General features: G+C 45.4%; 1 protein-coding gene across 1 annotated transcript in view; it reads right to left on the bottom strand.

The window, feature by feature from the left end:
* COMMD6 (COMM domain containing 6) overlaps positions 1–26,763 on the bottom strand; it is a 351,187-nt gene that overhangs the window by 176,950 nt on the left and 147,474 nt on the right. Inside the window, exons 4-5 of the mRNA XM_069639380.1 lie at positions 12,298–12,374; positions 11,137–11,305 (exon numbers count right to left, since the gene is read on the bottom strand). Coding sequence (XP_069495481.1) covers positions 11,137–11,305; positions 12,298–12,374 — 246 coding nt within the window. The remainder of the gene's footprint in view (positions 1–11,136; positions 11,306–12,297; positions 12,375–26,763) is intronic.

Here is a 26,763-nt window from a genome sequence, read left to right as displayed (position 1 = left end):
CAACCAACATAGATTTTTTACTGGTTTTATTATTGTTGCTTGCACATAATGGTAGAGTACCAGGTCTAGAGGGGGTTTCCTAAGTAGATTATTTGTCCTTTAGGGTCTCCCGACTCTCTAGCCCAGACCCACCTGTCATCCACAGTTACATTTCCCACTAAAGAAAGTTTCCCCTACTGTCTTATCTTTCCCTACCTATATGATATATATGATATGATATGATAGTTTATTTATATAGCGCCTATACACAATGCGTTTCAAAGCGCTTCAAGGCAAGGGAGTGAACAAGGGAAAATACAATGACATTCTTACAGGCGATGAACAGTAAAGAAGTGAAATTAACTATTGTACTCGGCCTGACGACATTGCAGATGGTGCAAGGGATAAGACATAGATAAGGAAGGGAGGGGAAGAGTGGGAAGAAAATGGAAACAGACAGGCGACTACCATACTAAGCCTGACGACATTTCTGGTAGAGTCAGAGAAAAACAAAAAGGTGAGGGAGAGGGGAGCAAAAAGGGAGGGAAGGAACAAAACAAGCGACTGTCGTACTAGGCCGGATGACATTTCAGATAGTGCTGGCGAGGGGGTTGGTGGGGAGACACAGTAAGGGTAGGTGGGAGGAGACAGACGAGGTTGCTATCATACTAGGTCCAGGGACAATTCTGATAGAGTAAGTGCATAGAAGAAAGTAAGGGGAGGGGATAGAAAAAGGGAGAAAGTGAGAGGAGGAGAGAACAAAGAGTAATCAGTCAAAAAGAGTGGAGAAGCAAGAGGGGAGAGCAAATGCAATTGCAGAAGTCAGTAGTAACACATAATGTTGCAAGCCAAGATACAAGATGAAGATGGGAACAGCATGATTCAGTGCCACCATGAGTACATGATGCAAAGGAAGTCCAGCATGCGAGTTGAGAAAGGGTGACACGCTGTGAATCAATGAAGTCCATAAAAGTCAAATCCCGAATTGGCCACAAGACAGTGAATCCAGAATGTATCAGGAGTCCTAAATGCTGTTGCCTCCTATATCTCAACTCTGAAAGGAAATATAAAAGGGGCCCCAGAGGCTTCCCTGATCCTTTGAATCCTGTCTTGACTCCCTCCATTCCTCCAGTCTTGATACACTATTCCTCCTACCAACCTTGCCTTACCTCCATCAACTCCTCTTCACTATTCTCCCCTCTTACTCTGTCACTCAATCTCTCACATCCCCCTCCTACCTATGTGCTAAAACGATTCTCCTCACTCTTCCGCTCACACCCAATAGGTACCACTCTTTCAATCCCAATACATGACCATAACTTTCTCCAAATATTCCAGTACTTTTCTCCAACTCTTCCTCCACCTGCTGCACACTCGTCTCCGATACCTTGGTCTTCCTGCACCTCCTTCGACCTCACCCAAACAAATCCACCTGAACAGAGACCCTCCTGGGATTTTGTAGCACTCCATTTGTCTGGAAACATCCAGAGTGTCCACGTGATGCCTTACATTGGCACTGGAGGAGGGTTGGTGTATGCGTAAGTGGCGTCTTTCCCCTGGGTAGCCACCACTGCCTACTGATATAGTACAAGGCCATGGTTCTGTCCAAGGGTGGAGACCCAAACGCAGAAAAAAAAGAAAACTAAAATTGGGGGGAAAACCTGCAAGTTGGCAAGGACTCCAAGTAGATTGCTTAAAGGGAGCTCTGTTGCGCTTTGCCGCAGTACCGAGAGTGGAACGTAGGCATGTGAGGGAACTGAATTCCAGGACAAAAGAAAGGAGAGAGGCTGGCTGCAGGAGGGGCGAGGATACATGAAGGCAAAGAGTTCAAGAGAGGGAAGGAGGAGCAAGGAGACATTTCTGAAAACAAGGTACTAGCGCCAAGGCAACAAGAAAGTTGAGACACGCTGGTTTACAGGAGTCCTCCTCCTGTTTCCTATGGTGTTCCTGGATATAGTGTAGCTTGGGGCGAAGTAAGCGTGTCGAGGAGTCCGGCTGCGTGTAAGCAGCGCATGGTTCACAGGTCCGCCATGTAACATTGGTCGGTGCAGACGCCAGTGTTGCCATAGGGATCAAGATGCTGAGCTGCGGCTTAGAGTCCAAACACCTAAGCTCTCAATGGGCACTCAAGTCAGCTGTCCCCGCTCGGGCCAATCTCTGGCATGCCTAAAACAAACCCCCTCCTATATCCTTCCTCCTGTGGGTTGGACCTTACCCTGGGAGCACAAGGGGATTTAGCCCTGCTCCCCTTCAAACTCCATTTCCTTCCACCCAGCCATGTGGTACCATGGTGTTTGCCATCTGTTCTCCTTCCCTTGTTGTTTTGGGCAAGTTCATATTGTTATAGAACCAAATTCCTGTCCATACACATTTTGCATTAGCATACTTGTGTAATGAATCCTCTGGATCCCTCACTAAAACCCTGCCTAATGTCTCCTCCCAGGTGGCCAGGGAAAGGCAGACACTTCCTGATCCTGACCTTGTGGGATCATTGCGGGAGGATCACCTGGGAGGAGAAAAGGCCCAGGGTGGTGAGGAGATCCTGTGGGATAAAACAGTATTCATCTTTAAGTGGGAATAACCTTTTGAAGGTACCGAGACAGGTAATGGCTTATAGCCATTATGATGCATCTGAATCACACATTAAACGTGTTGATGTGCCCAAGAGCAATGCTGTAGTAGTAGTCAGCTTGTTAATCATAATCACCTACACCGGAAGGGAGCAGACAGGCTTAAAAGGCTCCTTCAGGTGCAGGCCATTAGATGGAGCAGCAGAAGCACGTTGTTGGCAATCCAAGCAGAAGTTGGTGGGAAGAAGGGATGCCGGAACTTTGACCAAGCAGATAACAGCTCCCTGTACTGAGAGGGTCCTGTCCCCCAGTAAAGGGGTTGCGCACCAGAAGGCGTGAAGGAAGACTGCTTTTCCCCATATGAACCATAGATAACGCAGCAAGACGTGTGCTGGAGACCGTGGCTGGAAGTTGGCGTACAGCTGAGGGTCTCAGGAGTGAGAGGGGCTCAGTTACTGCGTGACAGGGATGAAGACACCTTCACTGAGGACAGAAGCCGGTGAGTGTTACCGAGCATTCTGAGACCTTGCGCGAACAAAGGCAGGCAACTGTAGCCAAGCAGAATCACTTGCGTATGAGTGAAAGTAAAAATAAACCAAACGTTGATTGTCAGAGAATGGTAAATTTCAGAAGTAGCACTCACGTGTGAATGAACTTCTATTGCATCGCTTAAGAGTAAAACACTCTGAATCATGGCAAATTAATCTAAAAGCCCTCTGAAACAGATAAGACTGGTAGCGTGTGCTTAAAAATAACTCTGAGGTAAAGATTAACCAATGAGTCCATTATGAAGTTGTTGAAGTCAATGTTGCACTGAAGTTAAGTGACTGAACATTGACTTGCAAGTTTGAAGGGAACAAGCATTGCTCAAGCCAAGAGTGAAACCTGCATTTCCCAAGTCAAGAGTGAAAGAAGCATTTTTTTCTCAGAGCCAAGCGTGGTGCAAGCATTGTCCTAGCCAAGAGTTGTGCAGGTTTTGTCTTCAGCCAAATGAGACTAACAGGGATAGCATTAAGCTGCTTTGGTGGGCAGAGTGTAAATAGGTGAATGCAAGGTTGTAAAAAGGTGAAACCTGCTGGATGTAAATGTTCCCTCAAAGTTGGTATCACTCACATTACTAAAGCCATAAGGAGAAAAGGTAGAATTATATCCATAAAGACAAACTTTATTTTGTTGTTGTTGCAGAAAGACAAGAGTGGCAAAGGGACTTCCCTTTTGATAAAGTGGTTGTTCAGAAGAAGAGTGCCTTGCTTACTTGGAAGTGTTGAGGGGCACTAACGTGGATCTTGTCTTTTCAGAAAAACTGTTCAAAGTCACAAAGATACAATCTGTTCACGTTGTGGTAAATATTAATGCTGCAGAAAGACAAATGGCAAAGAGGCTGCCTTTCTGAAAGGTTAATGTTTAGAGGAAGAGTGCCTTGCCTACATGAATGTGTTGATGAGCACTGATGTGAATATTGTCTTTTCTGGAAAATGTTGCTAAAAATCGCAAAGTTGTAGATTGTTGAAGCTGTGATAAGTCTTTGGTTGTCAGTAGATTTAAACTTCAGAAGCCCAGTTGAATGCAGAACACGATGGGGCAGGCGAGTAGGCCCGCACGGTGAATCTAAGTTAACTGGGTATGAGAATTATCCTGGTGGAAGTAGGGGTGCTGTGTAGTCATCCCGACAAAAAAATAAACTCAGACTCATAAAAGTTAAAGAGACTTGAGAAGTGCTACCAAGAGGTTGTGTTATTTTAACTTGCCAGAAGTTGTATTTCTTGAATCTGACAAGGAATTGCATTTCTCCCATGACATTTCTAAGTTGTGGAAAAGCACTGTGACCCAAAACATTCCCTGTTTCCTTATGTTGAACATTGAAATTAACCTCAACTTGAAACCTGGGGAAGGGGAGCTCACCCAGGTTATAAAGAGAGATTGTGAATATGTAAGAAATACCATTGCTGATGTTTGTTGTGAATTGCCATATTTACTTGTGTATTTTATGGTCAAGTGCGAGGGCCAGATATCCTTTGTTAGAGTGTTTCCTATAGTTTTTGATAGGCAGGGAAATCCTCATCAGGGTAGTGGTAGTGAGGCGTTTGATGAAATGTGTGATTTAATAAAATGGCGTATTTTGAGAAATCATACAAAATGTGTCAGCCTCATATTTCTGACCCCTCACACTTGTATCTGGATTGGTGCCAAAGTGTAATGTAAGGTTCCCAGCTCATGAGTGTTTGTCTAGAGGGAACAAAAGCAAAGCCCTCCTGTGTAAACCCTCTTCTTTCCTGTTCTATACTTTTCTACTCTAAACTCAATGTCCTGTATAGTTACCATCCGACTTAGTTTTCTTGGCATCCTGTAATTGATCCCTCATCAGCCTTTTCCTACTTCAGAAATCTTTCCAAGCCACCCTGCTTTGTTATTTGTATACGTTTCAGAATGCTACTCGTTTTACCAAGGGTGCAAATGAGTGGATACTTTATACCACCTCACATACACAACCGTCGCTCTCTTCCTGTAGAACGATGCTGGGCCATTGACAGAGCAAATGGCAGAAAAATGATTTAGTGATCTCACTTAAAGTTCATGGTTCGGTCACATTGCAGAGCCAACAAACTAGCGTTTTGTTCATGGTGGTTTACCCTGTACACTCATCCTTCATAATCCCCCCTTTGTCCTTTAGTACGGTCTTTCCTATGCACTTATCTCTTGATTTATATCTTAGCTTCTGTCCATCCTTTACTTTAAGCTACAAGTTTTAATGATTGTAACTCGGGCTCCTCTTCCTTTGCTCTTTATGCTGGAGGTGCCAGCTTGGTCCATTCACAAATTCCAGCCCTGTATTAAGCCCAGTTGAGCCCACAGCCATTGACCAGTCTTTTGACCTCATCATGCCCACTGGCTTAATGTTCTGCAAGTAGTGACCTAAAGTCTGGTATTTGCTAAACTATCACTCCTGCCAAAGTCCCTTGTTAAATCAGTGTGTCGAGACTTCTCAGACAGAGCTTCATCCATGGGTCCAGACAGAAGAGACTGATGACTTTAACAGTGCACAATACCGGGAGCTACATTTGACTCCAAAAAACCCAGAGCGCCATACAAATATATACATGTGACATACCTGGGTTGACAATTTGGGATTCTTAGAGATATACACAAAAAGGTCTGGGAGCCCCTCTACTGAGAACAAACACGGCTAAATAACCTGATCTATGGGAAGGTGCCGACTTGGGAGGGTCTACAACCACGTTTTGGCTCACTGTACCTTTCACAAAGGTGAGATTTCCATTTGCATATCAGTCTGTCTTTGTCCCACCCACAAGAGCAGTCCAGCACCGAAATGCTAGGCAATGCTCCTCTGAACAAGAGTACCAACGGCAACCCCAGAAACGTGTTTCGGCACCCTCCTCTTGATCTTCTTCTTCTTCCTCCTCCTCCTCCTCCTCCTCCTCCTCCTCCTCTGCCATCCTCTGGCCCCTCTACCACCTCCACAGGGCGTACCTCAAGCCTGTACCCCTGCACGGAAGTCTTTCAAATGTGGCAACCTGCTCCACTTTGCTACTCTCAACTCTTGTTCCGGTGTCAAACACTCCTCTGACATCCGTCACCTCCTTCAAGAATTCGACCTAGTTCATGCCCAGTTCTGTAATGAGTTTTGATACTCTCCTCCTCGAGGGCTACAAGATCCTCTCCGAACCCAGAACCAACCGTCCTGGATGTGGAGCGGCCCTGATCTTTCCCAAGTGGGTCCCTGCTTCGGTCATCCCTACGCAGGCCTATTCCTCCATTGAATGCCTGGTCTGCAGGCTCTCTATCTCCCCTGGCCTCTCTCTAACTGTGGCCACTATTTACAGGCCACCTGCCAGGTTGTCCTCTTCATGTCTGAATGGGCTGACCTCTCCTCTGCTCTCCTTGTCTCTACCTCTCAACTTCTCCTACTCTGAGACCTCACCATCCATCTAAATGCTTCCAACCCCTCCTGAGGGCTCTTCCACAATCTCTGCGCTACACTCTCTCCTAACCTCCGGCCCAACACATTCTGCCGGGCACAACTTGGATGTTCTAATCTCTTCTGACATCCCCCTGTCTAACACCGTCTTGGACTGACAACGTTCTGCTCTCCTCCCACCTGAAGCTCTCTGTCCCCCAGGTGAAGACTAACCCAGCATTTCCACCAACCTTCTCCGTCATCCGGTCCATGATGCGTGTGCTAGTGGAGGCCTTTGCCGCTACTTTCTCTCCTCCTCCTCCTGCGGCGGCTGTCTCACACTCTGACAGAGGCCTCTCTAGCCTGCATCTTTCCATCACTCCCTCTTGATGTCCTTGCACCCGTCATGAGAATCAGCCTGAAACCTGAAGCCTACCTCAAAGTGCAACTCTTGATAGGACTCTGACCTCGCCACACTAAAATGCAAGTGCAGGGTGGCTGAGAGGAAGAGGAGGGCATCGGGCACATCCTCTGAAAAACTGGCCTGCCGCCCGCTCCAAAAGGTTATACAGACGCTCTGTCCTTTCTAAGAAGGGAGCCCACATCCAAGCCTGCGTCTCTACGGCCTCTAACAACACACCCAAACTCTTCAAAATGTGCAGGGAGCAGGCCAATCCTGTTGCAGTCTCCACCTCTCCTGTTCCCTGCTAGGCCCCTTGCACAACTCTGGCTTCTCACTTCACCACTTAAACTCAGGACATTCTGTCCTCACTCTCCTACTCTCTTTCCCCTTCTCCCTGTACCGCTCCTGGGCCCCCTTATGGCTGCATCTCCTTCTCTTCCTCCTTTCTCCTCTTTTTCTGTGCTCACTCCAGAGGATGTTTCTAAGTCAGACCTATGAAAGTGTCATCCAAGCAGGTGCTCCCCTGCTCCTCCAGAACCATCGAGCACTGCATCGACACCCTCGCTCCAGCCTTGGCTGATTTCTGGAATCACTCTTTTGCCACTGGAACTTTCCCCTTCCCCTTAAACACGCCCTTGTGCACCCCCTCCTGAAGAAACCTTCCGCTGATCCTTCCTGTCTGGTAAACTACTACCCGACCTCTAGCACTCCTTTCCTGAGCAAACTCTTGGAAAAGCTGGCCATCTCCCAGCTTCCACACTGAATCTGTTGGTTTTTTTCCCTGACCATCAGTCTGGCTTCAGAGCAGCCAGAGGCACGGAAACTGCTCTCCAGAACACCAGTGAAGATATGCTCACTTATCTCGACTAGAGCCTTCCTTCTGTCCTCATCCTCCTTGATGTTTCCTCTAATTTTGACACAGTCAACCATGCTATCCTGATCAATCGTCTCTGTGCGAACCTAGCCATCCCGGATCAGGCCCTAGCATGGCTGACCTCCTTCCTCCTGGACCACCCATCTCAGGTTCAACTGGGGTCCTTTCTCTCCACCACCTCCCTCTTCACATGTGGTGTTCCCCAGGGCTCCAACTTCTCACCCTGGCTTTTCGACATCTACGTGTCCCCTTTGGCCCACCTCATCTCTACCTTCTCCTCTAATTTTCACTGTTATGCGGATGACACTCAGCTCTCCTTCAGGCTCCCCTCTGCCTCCTCTCCTCTCTCGCTCATTCCTGACTGTCTATCCGCGATTCAGGAATGGTGCGCGTCCAACGATCTCAGCCTCAATGCCAGCAAGACTGAGATCCTCCTCATTGGGACCCCTGCTGCCCCTTCCCCCCCTTTCACTCTGGCTGCCCTCCTTGGACCCTCTTCCTGCGCCTTCCTGTCAGACGAAAAATCTTGGGATCACCTTGGGATCATCTTGGACTCCACTCTCTCCTTCTCTCCTCACATCACAGACCTCTCTAAGAGGTCCCACTACCAGCTGCACCTCCTCAGAGGTATTCTTCCTTTTCTCACTTTCCCCCAGAAGCTCAACGTCTCCAGAGCCCTGGTTCTCTCTAGGCTGGACTATTGCAACAGCCTCTTTCTCAACCTGCCTTCCTCCATTCTCTGCCCTTTGCAACTAATCAGAACAGAACTGAAAGACTTGTCTTTGGCCTCAAGCCCAGGGATCGTATCTCTCCAGCCTTGAAATCTCTCCAATGGCTCCCGGTGGCTGCAAGGATCAAGTTCAAGACCCTCTGCATTGTCCACAAGGCTTTCTTGGGCCGGGGCCCGCACTACATGCAACTCCCTCTTCCTAAACATCTTTATTCTCGAGCCCTTCGCTCAGCTACCTCCAACTCTCTGATGGTCAGACCCTTCTCCAGGCAGAGTGGGAGGTAGGTCTCTTTCCTCTGCAGGGGCTTCCCTCTGGAATGGCCTCCCTGCCCTCTCAAACGATATGCTGGCTCCCTGTGGGACGCCGCAAAGAATGTCAATTGCGTAGGAGAATTTGCCACCCCAATGAACTTTAGATTTCCTATTGGAGAGAAATGATAGGAGCCATGCAATTGCATCCTCTGAGCAATTTGCAACTTTTTCTAGCGCACATTTAATAAATCTGTGATCAAAGAGGTCAAAAGCAGCGCTCAGATCAAGTAGCACAAGTAGTCCAGTCTTCCCTTTGTCGAGGATATTTAGCATGTGGGTCTGGAGATCTAACATCGCAGTTTCAGTGCTGTGCGCAGCTGTGCGCAGCAAGGAAGCCGGATTGTTTATGGTGTAATATGTTGTTAGTCTCCACGTAGGCTTGTAATTGCGAGGTGGCGATCTTGTCTAGCACCTTCAAGATACAATTGCAATTGGTGATAGGTCTTAGGTTGGTAGGATCTCGATGATCGAGGTTGGGCTTCTTAACTAGAGGGGTGACTGGGACAGTCTTTATACTCATGGGCACTACCTTGTCCCGGAAAGATGTGTTGACGATTTTCATGAGTAGTGGTGCGAATAGGTCTGCATTCTCTATTATTATTTTGGGTGGCAGTATGTTTTCTGAGCATGCCGTGGGCTTCATGGCAGCTAAGGCTTTCTGTATGTCTTCTAGTGATGTTTTTTGGAACCTGAAATGTTCGGTGGGGTTGGGTGTGGCCCATGTGGGTGGATGTTCTAGAGTGGTCTGGGCGGTTTGAGCTCTTGATATCAGGTCCCGGGCCCGATATCCTGTTCATTTTACATGCAGGATCTTTTGGCCAAGAGATGGAAGTGATGCTGGTAGATCACATTGTGGACTTTTGCGTCAAATGCTATTGGCACTCGCGGATATGTGCTCTTTTCATCCTTGCTCCTGCCCCCTGTACTCCATACACTGGGATTCAAGTTTGACATCTTTATTCCGAATATTTCTGCTGTGGGCAGCACATACAACTAGTGGTGCTCTGTATAGGTCTCTTACTACTTCAGCAACTTAAAATCGCTTGTGCTAACAGCAGCAGTGAAGTGGTCAAATTACAACCATCCATTATACCATGACTTGCCACACTCTTCTGCTAAGGCTGCAATTGACACACACCTCTGCATTCCACTTGATGACTGGGGCCCAGAATAGAGATGCATAGTATTCGGTTCGTTGGTTTCTATAGCATGTTACATTACAAATCAAAGTTACAGCGTGGGGGGTTGAGAGTTATGGGTTGTTCACTGCCAAGTTTGCAGTCTGAATTCCTGATCCTGACAGATGGAGGAAGGGCAGCGGGAGGACCAGAGAGAGAATGGAGGAGTCTGATTGATTCAGATCAAAGTCTGGAGGCTGCATTAACCGTCCTGGCAGTGCACGTTATGGGTTTTGTACAGCAAATTATTCTGTTTTCTCCGCACAGCACACTATATTAGCCATGGCCTTAGCCAAGCCTTTGTACAGGAAAAGCACTCAAGCTACTATGTCACCCTGGGCTGGTACTCAGATAACCTTCACTTAACCTCATTTCAGTATTAATGGTTGAAAAGCAGAGGAGATAGTTCCTCTTCAGGTCAGGCTCTTATGCTTAAGAAATCCCTCCCTGCAAACATGCCTAGCCTGAAAAAAACATCTTCACTTCCCATTAAAACCTGGCAGTTTTCCCAGTGATTCTTTGACTGTTGGTCGGTGTACAGCGTCAACAGAAAAAATCCTTCTACAAGCAAATGCTTCGCCATGGGAGGATAGCTCAGGGGCAACGTGCTCGCCTTGGAAGCAGGACGACACAGGGCAACACGGGTTCGATCCCCGGGTCGCACTTAGAAACCTCTGGGTATTAAGCGCGTTATAAATATCATATCAAATGTCATATATGTAATTTCCAAGTTTGCATCTATACCCATGCACATCTTAGGAATACAAGATGTCCTCCTAAGCCTCGCAACTCCTTAGAAAGACCTAACAAGAACATGAACAATGTTAGCAACATTAAAAACACGCACCACCAGCCACCACATTTTCAAATGATATGGCTACCAGTGCGGTTGATCAGACTGCCAACACTAAAATAGCACATTTTTACAACAAAAAATAAAAATCAAATGTGTACAGGTGCATGCATTACGGCCACTGCATCCAGATGCATGCATACGGGTCAGACTGGTGACAAGCTTAAACTATTAGAGGGCAACCTGGTATCCCTATGGGGCTTAGATACCTCTAATATGCTCACCACATCTTGTACTTCGAGGTTAAGCGCTCTGTAAAAAGTCTACAACTGAACTACCGGAGCTTCGAAAGTGGAAACAACTTTTCAATCTGGATCTCACCTGCCCGCCTGCTGCAACTTTTCTAGCATCTTCCGACAAGGACAAAGATTCACCCTGCTCAGTCCACACGCGGTGAAGGACTTGCAAGATTTGCTTTGGCAACGCAGTCTTGGCTTCAACCAAAATGGAGGACAATTCTTCTGCAGATAGACTGTGTTTTGCGGCAGTACTGAAAATAAACGAATGCAAAACAATTAAGACTGATTGATGGCCTGCAAAGAAACGGAGGAGCAATTAAATTAGATAAGTTCTAAAGGTGTTGTTTTTTAAATATCTCATCAAGTAACATGTTTACAAGAGTTCAATGCCATTCAATGTTCTACAGCACAAGTATTTATCAAGATATATGCCTAAGCTTTTTTAAATTGCTCTGTCAGAGGTTCGTAGGTGGTAGGCATTCAACAGCACACATCCCACCATTTGAAAAATCATTAGGGCTAAATTGACTAAGGGGCCAGGTTTAACATTGACATTCAAAAGCATTGCAAAGGATAGAATATTAGACCTAATGATATGATATGGCATTCATAACGCGCCTGTACACAAGTGTTTCTAGGCGTGACATGAGTAAAAAGGCTAGAGCCCCGTTTTAAGTCGCAATTCGTGACTATTCCTCTCCAAGCAGATATGCAGAGGCTTGTACCAGAAGGTTTCTCTCACACTGGCGATATGACTGGATGTACTCTCGCAAACCCATCACGGCCGAGCTTTCCTTTCTTTACATTACTCCTAGCGGATGAAGGCATCTTATCATACACATATAAACAAAAACATTGTCCCACAATATTCATTCGCTCGCTTGTTCCGTGTGCGCTCCTCAATGAGGAAAAGGCATGCATTCTGCAGGTGGCAGAATTCATAAAAGGGAACCTGTCCTCATCGATTCCGGCCGCCTGCACAATGTGCGGGGAGGAGACATGAATGGCCCGCCTTCGAGTGTGCACCCAATCACAACGTGATTTGCTCTTGGGCTCACGCCCCTCTGCAGCACCGTTCGCCTGCGCCGATTCTGCCCTGCCACAAAGCAGATCCAGAGATATGCAGGCAGGGTGCTTTGTGACGGCGGCCTGTTGCTTCTACGCCTAAAATGCTCTGCATGCGCGGTTCTATGTTTCCATTTTGTTTGTTAATTGGTGCCAGAGTACAAACGCAGTCTCTTACCTGAAAAGATAATGCACAGCATGGACTACTTTCCCCAGTTCGCCAACAGAAATCTCCAGGCCAGATGTTTGAAATCTCTGGAAGTCGATATATCGGGAGAAAAAAAAAACAAATCACTCATGTCACAAACAAACACTTTACAGCAACAAAATGTACAGTTCAACGCATATTCTAATTTATTTTTGTTAAGTTTGACCAAACATATTTTGGTGGCGGCAGCTGTCCATTTGACCTTCAGTGCTGCAGCAGGAGTATTTAGCAAAATAGAGGTCAAAGCTTCTGTAAGGTGTTAGGTCAGAAGTTCCCAGGTGGGCAGCCAACAGTGTGCACCTCCCACCACCTGAAAACACACTAGGGCTAACCTTAATGAAAAGGGGCCAGGTTCAATGTCCAATTCAAATGCATTGCACAGGGTAGAACAGGGTTCGAAATTGGAGGGGAGCTGGGAGCCATTTAGCTCCTGCATAGGGTAAACGTGCCTTGACAGCAACAGCTACCAGGAGCTACTTTTGGCTCGCCAGGCCAACGGATGCTGAACAAACACCTATGTGAATTTAACTGTGTGCATTTGGGCAATCTAAAAATAAACACCAGGACACATCTACATGGCATTAAAGGCATGGTCTAGTAAACATTTTTATTGTCCCAACGGGTCGGCCATGTTTTTTTAAGCCTAGGTGGCTCGATTTTAGAAAACTTTCCTATGGACCTTACCCGAGTTATCGTCCATTAAACACACGCGAAAACAAGCACCAGGGAGCCGCCATTTTCTGATAATCCTATCTTTTCCCCGATCGCCCTGGCGGACCTGCTTTTGCGGCACTAAATCAATTCCCCCGCCCCTGAACCTGACATTATCAAAACATTCATATTCCCCGCCTCTCCCCGTGACGTTACTGTGCTGCGTAGGCAAACGCGCCCAGTCGTCTTCTGCGCGACTCCACACAGAACCCGGAAACCAACACAGATCAACTCACAACACAGCGCGCCACAATTCGGAATATGAAACTGTACTTTACAATGAAACAGCAACACGGTACATTTGGTAAAGTACATTTATTTGACATTAAATGTTTAGAGAATATTCAGCAATTGACATATGAACTCCGGAAGCCATTTATTTTCTTTTATCTGTATCCGCAATAACTGTTACGTTTCATCTTGAGTCACGCGGTGTTCCTTTATGGTACACAGGGTGTTTATTTTCGTAAAAAGAATCACTTTGGAAGCGCGGTGAACCGCAAGTCTGTTCCATCAACTAGGCACTAGTCCAGCCTAAAGGTTGTTATGTTGCTTCTAGCCACTAGCACAGCGTAAGGGCATGTGGGCCCTTGGCGATCGTCCCATAATATGGTGATCGTGCTCCAGTTGTTGACACGAAGCTGCAGGTGTCTGCTGAAGAATCCATCCGCCGGTGTCTCAAACAGATGGCAGTGGCAGTAAGGGATCAAATACCTGTTATGAAAACAAAAAAATGATAACTAGTCTTGCTAGCCGAACTTCATTAATATTACTCATTTTATTTATTACGGCCGATCAGAAACTATTTGCTTGCAAGGGTAGTTCAATGGAGTATGTTCGTCTCTAAAATCAATGAGAAAAGTAACGAGATAAATCGAGGCCAACACACAATGATAAACGACAGTCTACATGCGTGAGGAATGATATGATATATGATATGGCATTTGTAACGCGCCTATACTCAAGTGTTACTAGGCGTGACGAGGCAGGTGGGGAACAAGGGCAGACAGACAACGATCCTACTAGGCCAGGTGTCTTTCTGATCGCGCATGGGGATGGGCTGTACAAGGTTAGTTGAATACAAATTAAATAATAGGGCCAGCTGGTGGCAAGTGCAAGGTAAATGCCGGGAGAAGGGGCTGAAGGATACAGAGACAGTCCCGTAGTGCAGGGAAAAGTGGCTGGGCCATGGAGCGAGATCGGTGAGACCAGTGGACCTGCATGCCCATGTGCCCACTACGAACAGTTTTACTTGCTTTTCCTAGCTCTTCATTCATTCATTTATTCATGCATCCATTCATTAAATCTTCATTCCGGGATAAAAGCGTGTAAAGATTTACTTACATTATATTTGAAATTTCCATTGTGTCTCTTCGTAATGCAGTCTGTAAAACGGACCGTGCTCTTAACAATGATTTTTCGTATACTGACCTAAAACTGAAACTCGGTCTAGTTTCTGAATTTTCTGCCTTATCGTCTTACGTTATTGCGCACTCCCTTCAAATGTAGTTCTTTCGGCATGGTCCCGGTCTCAAGGTCAAAAAACAATAGACCCTTATACTTCCAGTGCGACCTGTGGGCCTCATCTGGGCGCTGTCCTTCGCATTCTTTATTTGCAACATCACGTAGTATAGGCATCTATGAGAACTTGAAGTTTAGAATCCCTCTATGTAGTGCGCCTCAATGTGCAAATGGGAACTGGCTTCTCTCCCAAATGCCACGGCCCGCTTGGCTGGCGCGTTCTAAGTGCCCCAATTTTGTCACCGTTGTCTGCGAGCTTTGCAGCCCAAATTGAGACATTTAATTTTTGGCGGAAGGTCAGGGAAAGTATAAAGTACCACAGGAGTTGAGTTAAAAGTGAGATTTATTGTTTGTTTGTTTTATTTTTTGCAATACGCAAGCCTCCCCTCCGTTAACAGTGCGCAGCATTTACATTTACATGAGATGAGACATGAGAAAAATATATACATACACATATGTGAGGTGAATAGAGAGAATTCAAAGATGACACCCAGCTTGTTCGCCACCCATGATGGTGAAGTTAGGGGTTAGGTTTACAGGTACACTGTACAATAACATTTATTTACAAAAAGACAATCGTATTGCAATTATTTAAACCGGGATTTGTACTTCACAATCAGCTGTGCATCGGGTGGGCATGGCACAGTCGCAATGTTCGGTGGCAATGGATCACTGCTCTGTATAGAAACGTCCAAAATTCCATATCTGTGCTTCTCTAACACAGCAACAATAAGGCCTTTCACAAAGTCGAACTGCATTTCATCATAGACTGGTTTGATCACCCATTGCTTACTTCGTTTTGAAAACACCTTAGTGTAGCGAGGCATCCTTACTTTACCCCTAGTCCTAGATTGTTCACGTCCGACATTGCTGTTATGGGCCAAGGCCGCTAGTAGAGTGCGATGTTTCATGCCCCGAAAGCTAAAATGCAAGCGCTTTGGCCTGTACTTTAGGCACATATTGTGGAACACCTCCAAATCTCCTGTGTGACAGAATTCTGTCAGTCCTCTCAAATCTCTTGAGAGTTTTGTCGAAAACAATCTTCTCAATGGCTTTGTGTGTCGGTGAAGATGGAATCAACCACTTCTTCTTCAGTGCCTCCTCTGGGGACAAAGGGCCATGTTCACATTGCTGGAAATGTTCATTTGCTGTCCAGCGGTGAACGTTGGTACAGTGGTGCATCAGTTACCGCCATTTTTCAAGTAGTATTTCCACTGACCCCTCACAAGTTTTTGAGCTCCACCAAAGATGGTTGGTGATAGAATGTGACCACTGCAAAATATTTTCAAAACCTTTTTTTTTTCCTGCAGCCGAGATTTTCTTATTGATTGATTTAGCAAGATGCCATACGTCAAATTGATGTTTAATATGTGGGAACTGCTCTCTCATTGTCTTGGCAATTGAAACGTGTCTATCCGTGGCTATGAGGTCGATGTGCATCCCCCTCGATTGTAGATGTTCCACTGATTTTATAAATCCTAGTTTCTCCATGGCCACTGACAATGTACATTGTGTTACCTGCACGACCACCAAACTCACAATTTTCTTACTATCCATGTCCTGAAAGTGGTAGGTGCAGTACTTGGCAGAAAATCCAGGGCTATCGCACTGTCCATCGCCGGCTAGCCTGAATCGTTTGCCTTCGAATGTACTTGCTAGAGACAATTGTTCAATTTTCCAAGCATCACTAATGGCCGGAAACAGATAATCACGTTGGTATGTGTAGTACAGCGCTTTAGAAATGAAATGGAGTCCCACAAACTGAAAGAAAGCCTCTAACTTTCTAAAACTGGAGCCACTAAAAAGTGATGCAGCTGCACACAGTAGATTGCCTGCTGGCATTTTCCCCAGCATTGGTTGTGCAGACCACGAGAACCTATGATTTAATCTACAGGCGGCATTTATTTTGACGTTACTGCCTTTTATTTGACGAGTCACATTAATCAATGGCTTCCCACATACATTCCCTCTAATGGAACGCACACATTTCAGCATACTTATAATTTCCATCAAACAACTGTCGAATACAATGTTATTTGCTCTCTTTCATTAGACTGTCATCCTGCGTCAACGTTGTTTCGGCCTTTGACGTTGTGGAGATTTCAACACATTGGAAAGTAATATCACTGATATCAAGTTCTGATGCGTCTATGGATGCTGCGGCTGGTTCATTCACTTTCATTTCAACATCTATTACTTCAACATTGATGGGAGAACACAACAATGTCGACAGGTTTTTTGGTGGCAAATTTTTGGCGGGTGTAGATTGTGTAAATTGATCCGCAACTACTTCAAAGCTATCTTCAATACATTCAATAAAATCTTCTTGTGGTGGTCCGGTCGCACTATAGCTATGGTCCAATGCAACTTTGCTGTAGTCTCCAAACACAGTTAATTCATGTTCTGGCCATTGGACATGAGCATCTCGAGCCTGAACACGCCTCGCCTCAATTAATAGTTCCTCCATAGTGTACACGGTCTGGCAAGCCACATCTCTCATTCGCTTCACTGTCTGTGTGTGTATAGTTCTGACACCCACGGGTAACTGGAGGAGATATTGGAAAAGGGATGTTCAGTTTAAACACAAGATGGAGTGTAGTAGAATTGACTGGAAAAAAACATAAAATAGTCCCCACCACAAACATTTTTTTAAAGTTATGAACTGTTTGTAACTAACCTTTTTTTGTTTTTTTTTCTTTGCAACTTTTTTGACTCGACCTTCAACATCTGCACGCTGTAGCTCCGATTCGTTTCCGCATGTCCTCCCTTCCTCTTGCGCTGCAAGGACTATATTTTCTGTATCCGCATAGACAGCACGGAATGAGGCTCCATCGTCTCCCTGAAACATAGTACTTTCATTACTATGTATCAAAATATTGTTAGCATAAAACACACGTGAGGACGAACACACAGGTACATCTCAATAGCCAAATACGATTTAAACATTGTGTGCAACAATCAAAGGACAAATATTCGACCAGTGATGATCTATTTCGATGGAACTGTCAGTATCCATACCTCTGGCTCTGCATGGACTGCCATGAATGGTTGTATTGGAGAGGAGGCATCCGCATCTCCCTGAAACACAGTACTTGCATTAGTATGCTTTTCAATATTGGAAACACAACACACACTTGGGGTCGAACGCACAGGTACATATAAAGAGATAACCGCGAAAGATGCATTGTCCAAAAGAATCAAGGAAAATCCAAATATGATCACATTTCATCGACTTATTTCAACGATTCCTTTACATCTGCATCATCTAAATGAGATGTTGTGATTGTGGTGGAAGCTCCGTCGTCTCCCTGAAACACAGCACTTGCGTTAATAGGGAAGAAAGTATAGCAAATGGAATCACGTTATATGATCACGCATGATGGAGCTGTCATTATCCATACCTCGTGCTGCTGAAGAATATCTATGGATGTTGCAAATGTAGTGCGCACTTCCGAAAGCTGTTGCGCCGATTCGTATACTTGAATGTCAGGCTCTGCATCAAGTGCAGGGGTTGACGCTCCATCAACTGCCTGAAACATAGTACTTGCATTAGTGAGGATTACAATTGCGAAAACATAAAATACACCTGGGGTCGACAGCACAGGTACATATCAACGGCTAACCACGAATGAAACATTGTGTAGAACAATCAAACGACAAGAATTCCAGCTCTGATGATGACGCTCGATGGAGCTGTCAGTATGCATACCTCCTGCTGGTGAGGAACATCTAGAAACGTTGTAGATGTGGCGGACGCTTCAGCATCTCCCTGAAAGACAGTACTTGCATTAGTATGGATAACACTAATTATAACTGAAAACAAACACCAGTGGACGATAACTAAGGTGTATATTAATTGGAAAGCAGTAACCAAACATTCTGTAAAATAATTACACGATAGAATAAAACTATTACTTGACATGCATAAAACAAGTCTGTAGCGGATTAGCCTAGTAAGATTACCTGATACGCGCTAGAAGTGGTTGATAACTGCGACCACGTCAAGGATGTAGAATGTTCTTGCTTCAGATTCAAGGGATAGTCAAGAAGTTGTAAAGGTCAATTAATGATTGATAATGAAATGCCAATATTAAAAATAGCCATGTAAGCCGACAGAATACTTGAAAAATGCTCAATACAGCACAGTTCCCTGTCCCCATATATATATACATTGCGTTTGTGGGTTATGAAATCGAAAAAGAAAATATTGATAAATGTCATTATTCAAAAAAGTATACACTCATATCAATATCGAAATTATTACAAGGGATAGAACACCTACAATATCTATTAATCCATTCGGCTACACACTACCGCAAGGCCTAAAGCTAAATCCAGACACTTGACTCACCGGTGGCGGAATGTGGACGAATAGAGTGGGAATAGCGTTTTCACGCAATTTCCGTGTCGTTCGCCGTTTATTCTTCTTTGATACCCAAGAAGTTGTGTACATGTCCAAGGAAAAGTGCCGGCTGCAGATGCGGTATCGATCACCCCTCTTGTCCTCTAAGACTTGTTGGACTCTACTTTCCAGCTCATACAGTGGATATCCGCAATGTCTGACCCATTCTCTTATTCGATCAACAGTTTTCGGGAATACATGCAATGTAGTTCCTTCAGATTTCGCATGGGTCTTCGAAGGGCAACCGCTAATCGAACAGGCAGGCATTTGTTGATGAATCTGAAAAGTAAATATCGACATTATTATACAATCTTCAAGAGTAAAGATTTGATACAAAAGTAGATGAATCATACAATGATCAATGCAAGGTTTGTTTTGGTCGCAGGAACTATACCAGTTCATTATGTGCTGCTTAGTATTTGCATAAGTTGCAGAAATGTATAATTGATGTGACTGAAATCTGAACATGTGACTCGTCCCTTGGATGTTCTGTCTTGCACGAGAAGGAAACATGCTAACATTATTGACTGGACCCCGAAGGATGCAATTCAATCACAATAGTCACAGATGAAAATAAATAGATCTATTGATAGCATAGCAATGGAAACTCAAGTCAATACCAATGAGACCAATGAACATAGCACTATTTTGTACTCTACTGGAAAATAGATAGAAATTTAAAAATCTGCGAAATATAACCAGGATACATGGCCTTACCTTGACCAACAAACAGTTGGGTTCAGCAAGCAGAGCAGTATGTCGCGGGAGAATAGGTGGATGGCCACTGGTAGCGCACTGATGGGTATGCTCGAAGCGGTCGGTCACAGAGTTCACGGATAGCACGACGACAAGCAGATTAGCATAGATCTCTGTGGTTCCCAGGTAGCACGTTCAAGAGTTGACTTGCAAAGCACAAAGATGTTCTCATGAGACATATCGAGTGGTTTTTAAAGTATTAGAAACTGGGGTGTGTTTGTGAATGAATGACGTATGTATGTCGTGGTATTAGGGGGGCGGCCTGCCTCAGGGGAGGCCTGCCTGGAGACACGGGGTCTGAGGAGGCCATGTGACCGATGGCCCCTTGGCGTGGGACACCTTTTGAATTGTACATGTAGTTTGGCACCTTGGCCTTTCGCGCCCCGGACAGCCCCCCATGCCAGCGCTCATCCCCGGGTGTGAACCGCCTTTGATAGAGGGGGGTGGGATGGATGGCCCTGGGGCGTGCAGATAAGGCACAGGAAGACTGCTGAATGGAGACACACTTATGTGGATTGCAGGGGGGCGGCCTGCCTCAGGGGAGGCCTGCCTGGAGACACGGGGTCTGAGGAGGCCATGTGACCGATGGTCCCTTGGCGTGGGACACCTTTTGAAGTGTACATGTAGTTTGGCACCTTGGCCTTTCACGCCCCGGACAGCCCCCCATGCCAGCGCTCATCCCTGGGTGTGAACCGCCTTTGATAGAGGGGGGTGGGATGGATGGCCCTGGGGCGTGCAGATAAGGCACAGGAAGACTGCTGAATGGAGACACACTTATGTGGATTGCAGGGGGGCGGCCTGCCTCAGGGGAGGCCTGCCTGGAGACACGGGGTCTGAGGAGGCCATGTGACCGATGGCCCCTTGGCGTGGGACACCTTTTGAAGTGTACATGTAGTTTGGCACCTTGGCCGTTTGCGCCCGTCACAGCCCCCCATGCCAGCGCGCATCCACCGGCGCGAACCGCCTTTATATCAATATACAGTATATCGCCTTTATATCAATGATAGTATATCGTTGCTTATCAATAACAAATGCCACATACCGGAGATTCTTGTGAGCACAGACCCACACTTCAACCGGTGTATTATAGTGGCCAAGACCCTAGGGCCTGTATAATCCAATGGTAATTGTTAGTATAGATATATGTGTGACTTTTATAGAGACATAACCTACTGAAAGACTTTGAACAAGTGTTATTTAGTGCATGCATTATCGAGAATATGTTATGTTAGCTTAGATAGATAGATAGTGATCACCCTGCACAGGTGTCTGACGTCCATCCTTGAATGGAGACACACTTGATTCATTTAAAAAATCGAGACAAACGTTGTTAAAATATATGTGGTGTTTTATTTTGTATCTTATTTTCATGACACAAAAATACAAGACTTTAAAGATTATACAGGTCAGGTTGCAGCACAGCGAGAGAAAATCCCCTGTACTGACCGCTGTCACTCGGGAACGTTTCTCTAATGGCACGAACGGCACAGGCGGGTATTACTCTTCGAACGTGGTGTCCAAGCCTCCCGTGAAGCCACCATGTAAAGGAACGATAGGCCACCAGCCTGTACCACCTGTGAAAAGGAATGAAACAAACTGTTTTTAAATGACCCAGATAAGTTTAATAAACGTTTGTTGTCAATGACAATTCTTGTAACTAATGGCATTTTACACGGACAAATGCTATCTAGACAATGCACACTATTGAATGACTTACATGCGTTACAATGATATGTAGATGTAATTATGGATATAGTAGAAGAACATGAAATAGGAGTGGCATGACAAGCAGAGTATACTTACTCGTTACTCGGATTACGAGGACGAACAGTTGCTCGAAGTTCGTGCATAAGCACCATCATTATTCTCAACACGGCCCGTGTGAGGCAGGCTGCCCTGAAGTCTGGCAGCTCGGTGATGCATTGTGGTCGTGGCTCACCTTCCGAAATGTAGGCCAGGCATCCCGAGTTTTCTCGGCAGCAGCAGTTCTCGTCCTCAGTTGGCATTAGCTCGCACCGATTGCATGTGCACCAGGTGGAGACGTTGTCCATTCGACTAGGCCCACGCTCTTCATCTGTTGATTCGTCCTGCCAACTGCGTCCGAATCCCCATCGTTTTCGCGTGCTTCCCTTTCCAGTAGTTCCTCCTCGGTATACTCGGGCTCGTACATGTAGGGCATTATTGTAGCCATTGTGTGTTAAACAAACTAAAATAATTTATAGCGGTGGTACTGATATCTGTTCACACGGGCTACAAGCGGCGAAGGTAGCTGACCAGAGCACTGAAACGAGTCACAGAATACTCAAAGTAACACAGAGAGAGGAATGGAATCGAAAATCTGCTGCTGTGTGTTGTGAAACGGTCTGTTTATACTTATTGAGGAAAGAGGCGTCCTGCCATTTCCATGGCGACACGTCATTAGCTGAAGCGCAGCGAATGTTGACACAAGACGTGCTTTGGCGTTGGGAAATGGGCGGTACGAGTCTGCTGATGACAGGCTCAGGGGCGGGGGAATTGATTTAGTGCCGCAAAAGCAGGTCCGCCAGGGCGATCGGGGAAAAGATAGGATTATCAGAAAATGGCGGCTTCCTGGTGCTTGTTTTCGCGTGCGTTTAATGGACGAAAACTCGGGTAAGGTCCATAGGAAAGTTTTCTAAAATCGAGCCACCTAGGCTTAAAAAAACATGGCCGACCCGTTGGGTCAATACAAATTTTTACTAGACCATGCCTTTAAAGCATAAGGAACCATACATAGTAAGATTGAATCTTATGTGGAAGTTACATTTGCAGAACGCTATGTAGTACTAGCTCCTCATGCCCCAGTGGTAGCTCCTGGTCACTGGTTAATGCTGGATAACCAGGAGCTGTTTTTAGCTCCTCCTTATCCAACCTTAATTTTGAGCCGTGGTGGAATATTAGACACAATGAACAAAAAAGGACAAAAGGGAAGGGTCCATTTTTAAGTCTCAATTAGTGTCTATTCCTCTCCAAGCAGGTGTGCCGAGGTCTGTAACAGAAGGTTTCTCACACACTGGGGATGTGAATGTGCCTGCCCTCTCAAACCCATTTTCCAGTCTCTACATCACACTCCTCGGAATCACACAGGACTTTTGTCTTGGAGCCTGTGGATGTGTTGGATTCGAAAAATGAGAATTAAGCACAAGCACATTTATTTATTTATTTGTATACTGTGCCGAAAGCCCACAGGCATCGGGGCGCAACAATTACACGTTGGGTACAAACAAAAAAAGACAAGACGGTTAGGTCAGGAAAAGGCAGTTCAGAGCCAATTTTATCTCGTTACTTAAAAAGGTGAGTTTTGTACACGTGGGTCCAATCAGAGCCATGCTGGTGACAAATAGAGGAAGCCTGGTGCCCGGTCCCTCTTCCCGATCTGCCACACCTACCAACCCTAAAATCCCAGGCAAATCAAGGACCCCTCACAGCAACAATAAACAACTATCCAAAAATGGAAAATGGCAGCTCGGAAATGGGGCTGTAAGGGCACACTAGGCCCACTCACACCATTCTGGAATAACCCAGAATTCACACCTGGTATACCCCCACATGGTGTCGTGGCATGGAAAGAGGGTGGTCTGCAAACTCTGGGGGATTTCCTAGACGGAGGCTCCCCCATCACTTTTGTAAAATCCAAAGAAACATTTAAGGTGACTGAAGCAGAAAGGTTCCATTACACCCAGCTGAGGCACTGGGCCTCGCACAGAACAGTCAGGAAAAAGGGCTCCAGAGACCTGACGACTTTAGAGATCAACCTTCGGTCAGGAACGACTAGGGGGAAAATACCCACACTCTACCACCTATTGGACCGAACAGATCCCACGAAATAAGAGAAATATATGCTCGACTGGGAGAGGGACTTGGGTTGTGAATTAGATATTGAAAAATGGGGGAAGGTCTGGTCTAGGCTTCACAAGAGCACTCAGTACGTCTCAAATAAGGAAGGGGCTATAAACTTTTTTATAGGTATTATGTCACTACAGACCAACTAAAGAAATCTAACCCGGACATCCCTCCAAACTGTTGGAGGATGTGCAGATAAAGGCACCCTGTTTCACATGGTATGGACCTGCCCAAAAGCAGAGGGGTATTGGAAAGAGGTGGTGGACCACATCAAAACAATTACCGGTCTCACACTCCCGTGGGATCCTGGAAGAATACTCCTGGGGGAAACCGGGGGAGGAGAATTCCCATTGTCAGGACACATGGCACGCCTATGCACACACCTGCTCCTGCCAGCAAAGATTGCTATGGCCCGGCTATGGAAGAATGCAGAGGGTCCCTCTACACCGCTCTGCTGGTCTAAATGTTGGGAAATCATAGTGGCGGAAAAGATTACAGCGATTCGCTCGGGGAATCTGACCTCATTCCTAAACACGTGGGCACTACTTATGGACTACTCAGAAAGATATTCAGCTCTCACCCGAAGGCCCCTCCGCTAACATGCTGGCTGCAAAGTGATCCATACTTGAACACAGATGGAGGAGGTGAAATGTAGAGGTAACCATAAACAATATACAGAGACTAATCCCCGTTATCCCCCTAACGTCGCCTATCCAGTAGTGGACTATAACGCGGGTTAAGGACCCAGCTTAATAACTAATTGCTTAACTAAATGCCATGTTGATGTCAGTGTACACTTATGCCTTTGTTGAAATGCTTAATAAAATGTATTGTTGAAAAAAAAAAAGTGAGTTTTAAGAATTTTGCCTAATAACTTTGAGCTTGCCTCGAGTCTAAACGCGGAAGGTAGTGAGTTCCACAAATTAGCCGCTTTTACAGGGAAAGATCTTCCTAGGCCCTTACCTCGTTTGAAAGTTGGACAAGCCACCTGCATTTGATTGGAAGAGTGCAATGTTCTGACAGGGTTGTACCCAGGAGTCCATGCTTTAAGGTATGATGGAGCTGTTCAGAAAAAGCATTAGTGTATCAAACTGCATGCTTTAACATTTATGCATTCCTTTATCAGAAGCCAGTGAAGGTCCCACCTGTGTTCGGAGATATTGAACCTTCTTGGGATTTTTATTTTTTAACAACACGTACAACATTATTCTGGAGAACCTGGCATTTTTTCAGGTTGAACAGGGAGGCTCCGATCAGTAACGAGTTACAATAGTCGAACCTCGACAAGACAGGGGCTCGGGCAATAGTGGCAGAGCTATTTTCTGTAATAAATGGATCAATACCTTTAAGCAGGCGAAGACGACGTTTACAGTTTTGGGTTACCTGGTTGATATACGCATCTGTATTAAGTGATGCCTCAAACTGAACGCCTATGGTTTTCACTGTTTTGTACTTGGATGATGCTATTCCCAACTTTGAAACTTGTATACTCTGTGCTCAGTTTAGTCAGGGCCTGCCGGGATCCAAGGGTAAGGAGCTCAGTTTTACTGCTGTTCAGGCAAAGCCAGTTTTTGGACATCCATGATTCAATCTGTTGGTATACTTTGGCTATAGGAGAATCAGAGGTGTAATTACCACTAATTTCCAGAATGAACTGGGTGTCGTCAGAGTAATTTGTGAATAACACTCCTAGATCCACCAGAAGCGTGCATAGTGGCATGATGTTAAGATTGAACACAACGGGTGACAGGCACGCTCCCTGAGGGACCCCACATCTGGTAGGTGCCCGTGGTGAAGAAGCAGAACCCCACTGAATTCTCGACTCCCAATGTGCAAGCAATGAGTGGAACCAACCGACAGCCTTTTTAGAGCAATGTCGAAGGTGGAATAAGGAGTGCAAGAGGCGTTCGTGGTCCATCAAATCGAAAGCCGCCAACAGGTCCAACAAGACCAGCAACCCAACTTTCCCCTCATCCATGATGTTCACCATGTGAGACTAAGTCTGTGAGAGCTGTCTCTGTGCTATAAGCTGGTCAAAATCCTGATTGTTATGAAGGATGCCATTAAGTTCAACAAAATTTTCGAACTGAGAGAAAGCTAGTTTGTCTAAGATATTGAGGAGGAAATTACAATTCGTAATCAGTCTAAAGTTGCCAGTTCTCTTGGATCAAGGTTAGGCTTCTTAAGGAGAGGAGTAACTAACTGCCTTGATAGAGTCTGGCACTGAACCATCTCTAAAGGAGACGTTCACGTATCTGGTAAAAAATGGGGCGAATAAATCGACATTTTAAAGTTTTAGCTTTGTTGGGAGGATGTTTTCTGGGCAAGAGGTGGCATGCATGGAAGATAGCATTTTCTGCATGTCTAATATAGAAATTGGAGTAAGCAAGAAGTTGGGTTGTTTATGAGACATAGCCGCTTCAGTCTGAGGGTCATTGGTCGGCATGGTGGAGCTCAATGAATTTTTAATGTTGTCTCTCGCATTGTTGATTTTTGCCTCAAAGGCCATCTGGATGTTAGTACAATGTTGGTGAGTGGGCTGAAAGTTTCCAGTGGAATTAGAGGATTTATCTAACAAGGTGTTAAAGAAATTCTTTTTGGCATCCACAATTATTAATTTGTATGATTTAGCAGCCCTTTTCCAAGCTGTTTCGTTTTCCTCCGATTGATGTTTCAACCATCTAGATTCAAATTTACTCTTCTGTCTTTTTAAGTCCCCGAGTTCTAAAGTAAACCACTTTTGGTGCCCAGTTTTATCGTTTACAAGTTTGGATCTGAGAGGAGCAGATTTATCCAGCATATTTTTAAAATTGCTGGAGAAGAAAGACGATGATCAGCAGAGTTAGAACTTTTGGTGCTGGCCACAATTGACGTCAGACAATCTTGGAGCTCTTGGGGGAGCACCTTTTTAAAGTTATGGCTCTACACAGTCTTAGAAGAATTATGTGATTTGGGAAGTGGGTCTGCAAAATGGATGTGCAACTCAAGGATATAATGATCTGACCTAATACATGGTCTGGTTTGATCAATGGTGGTATTGAGGTGGTTGGTGACCACCTAATCCAGAATATTGTTTTTTCCTGTAGTGGGTTTGTTATTTTGAATATGGAAATTACTGTTGGATAAAGCACATTCCAGCTCAATTGCTTCTTTGTCTGGCTTATTTCCGCGCCAGCGATTTAGAT

Source organism: Ambystoma mexicanum, chromosome 7q (assembly GCF_040938575.1).
Source record: "Ambystoma mexicanum isolate Mex_15411 chromosome 7q, UKY_AmexF1_1, whole genome shotgun sequence".
NCBI lineage: Eukaryota > Metazoa > Chordata > Amphibia > Caudata > Ambystomatidae > Ambystoma > Ambystoma mexicanum.
The sequence above is the reverse complement of the archived record's forward strand: the minus strand, read 5'-3'. Positions and strand labels throughout refer to the sequence as shown.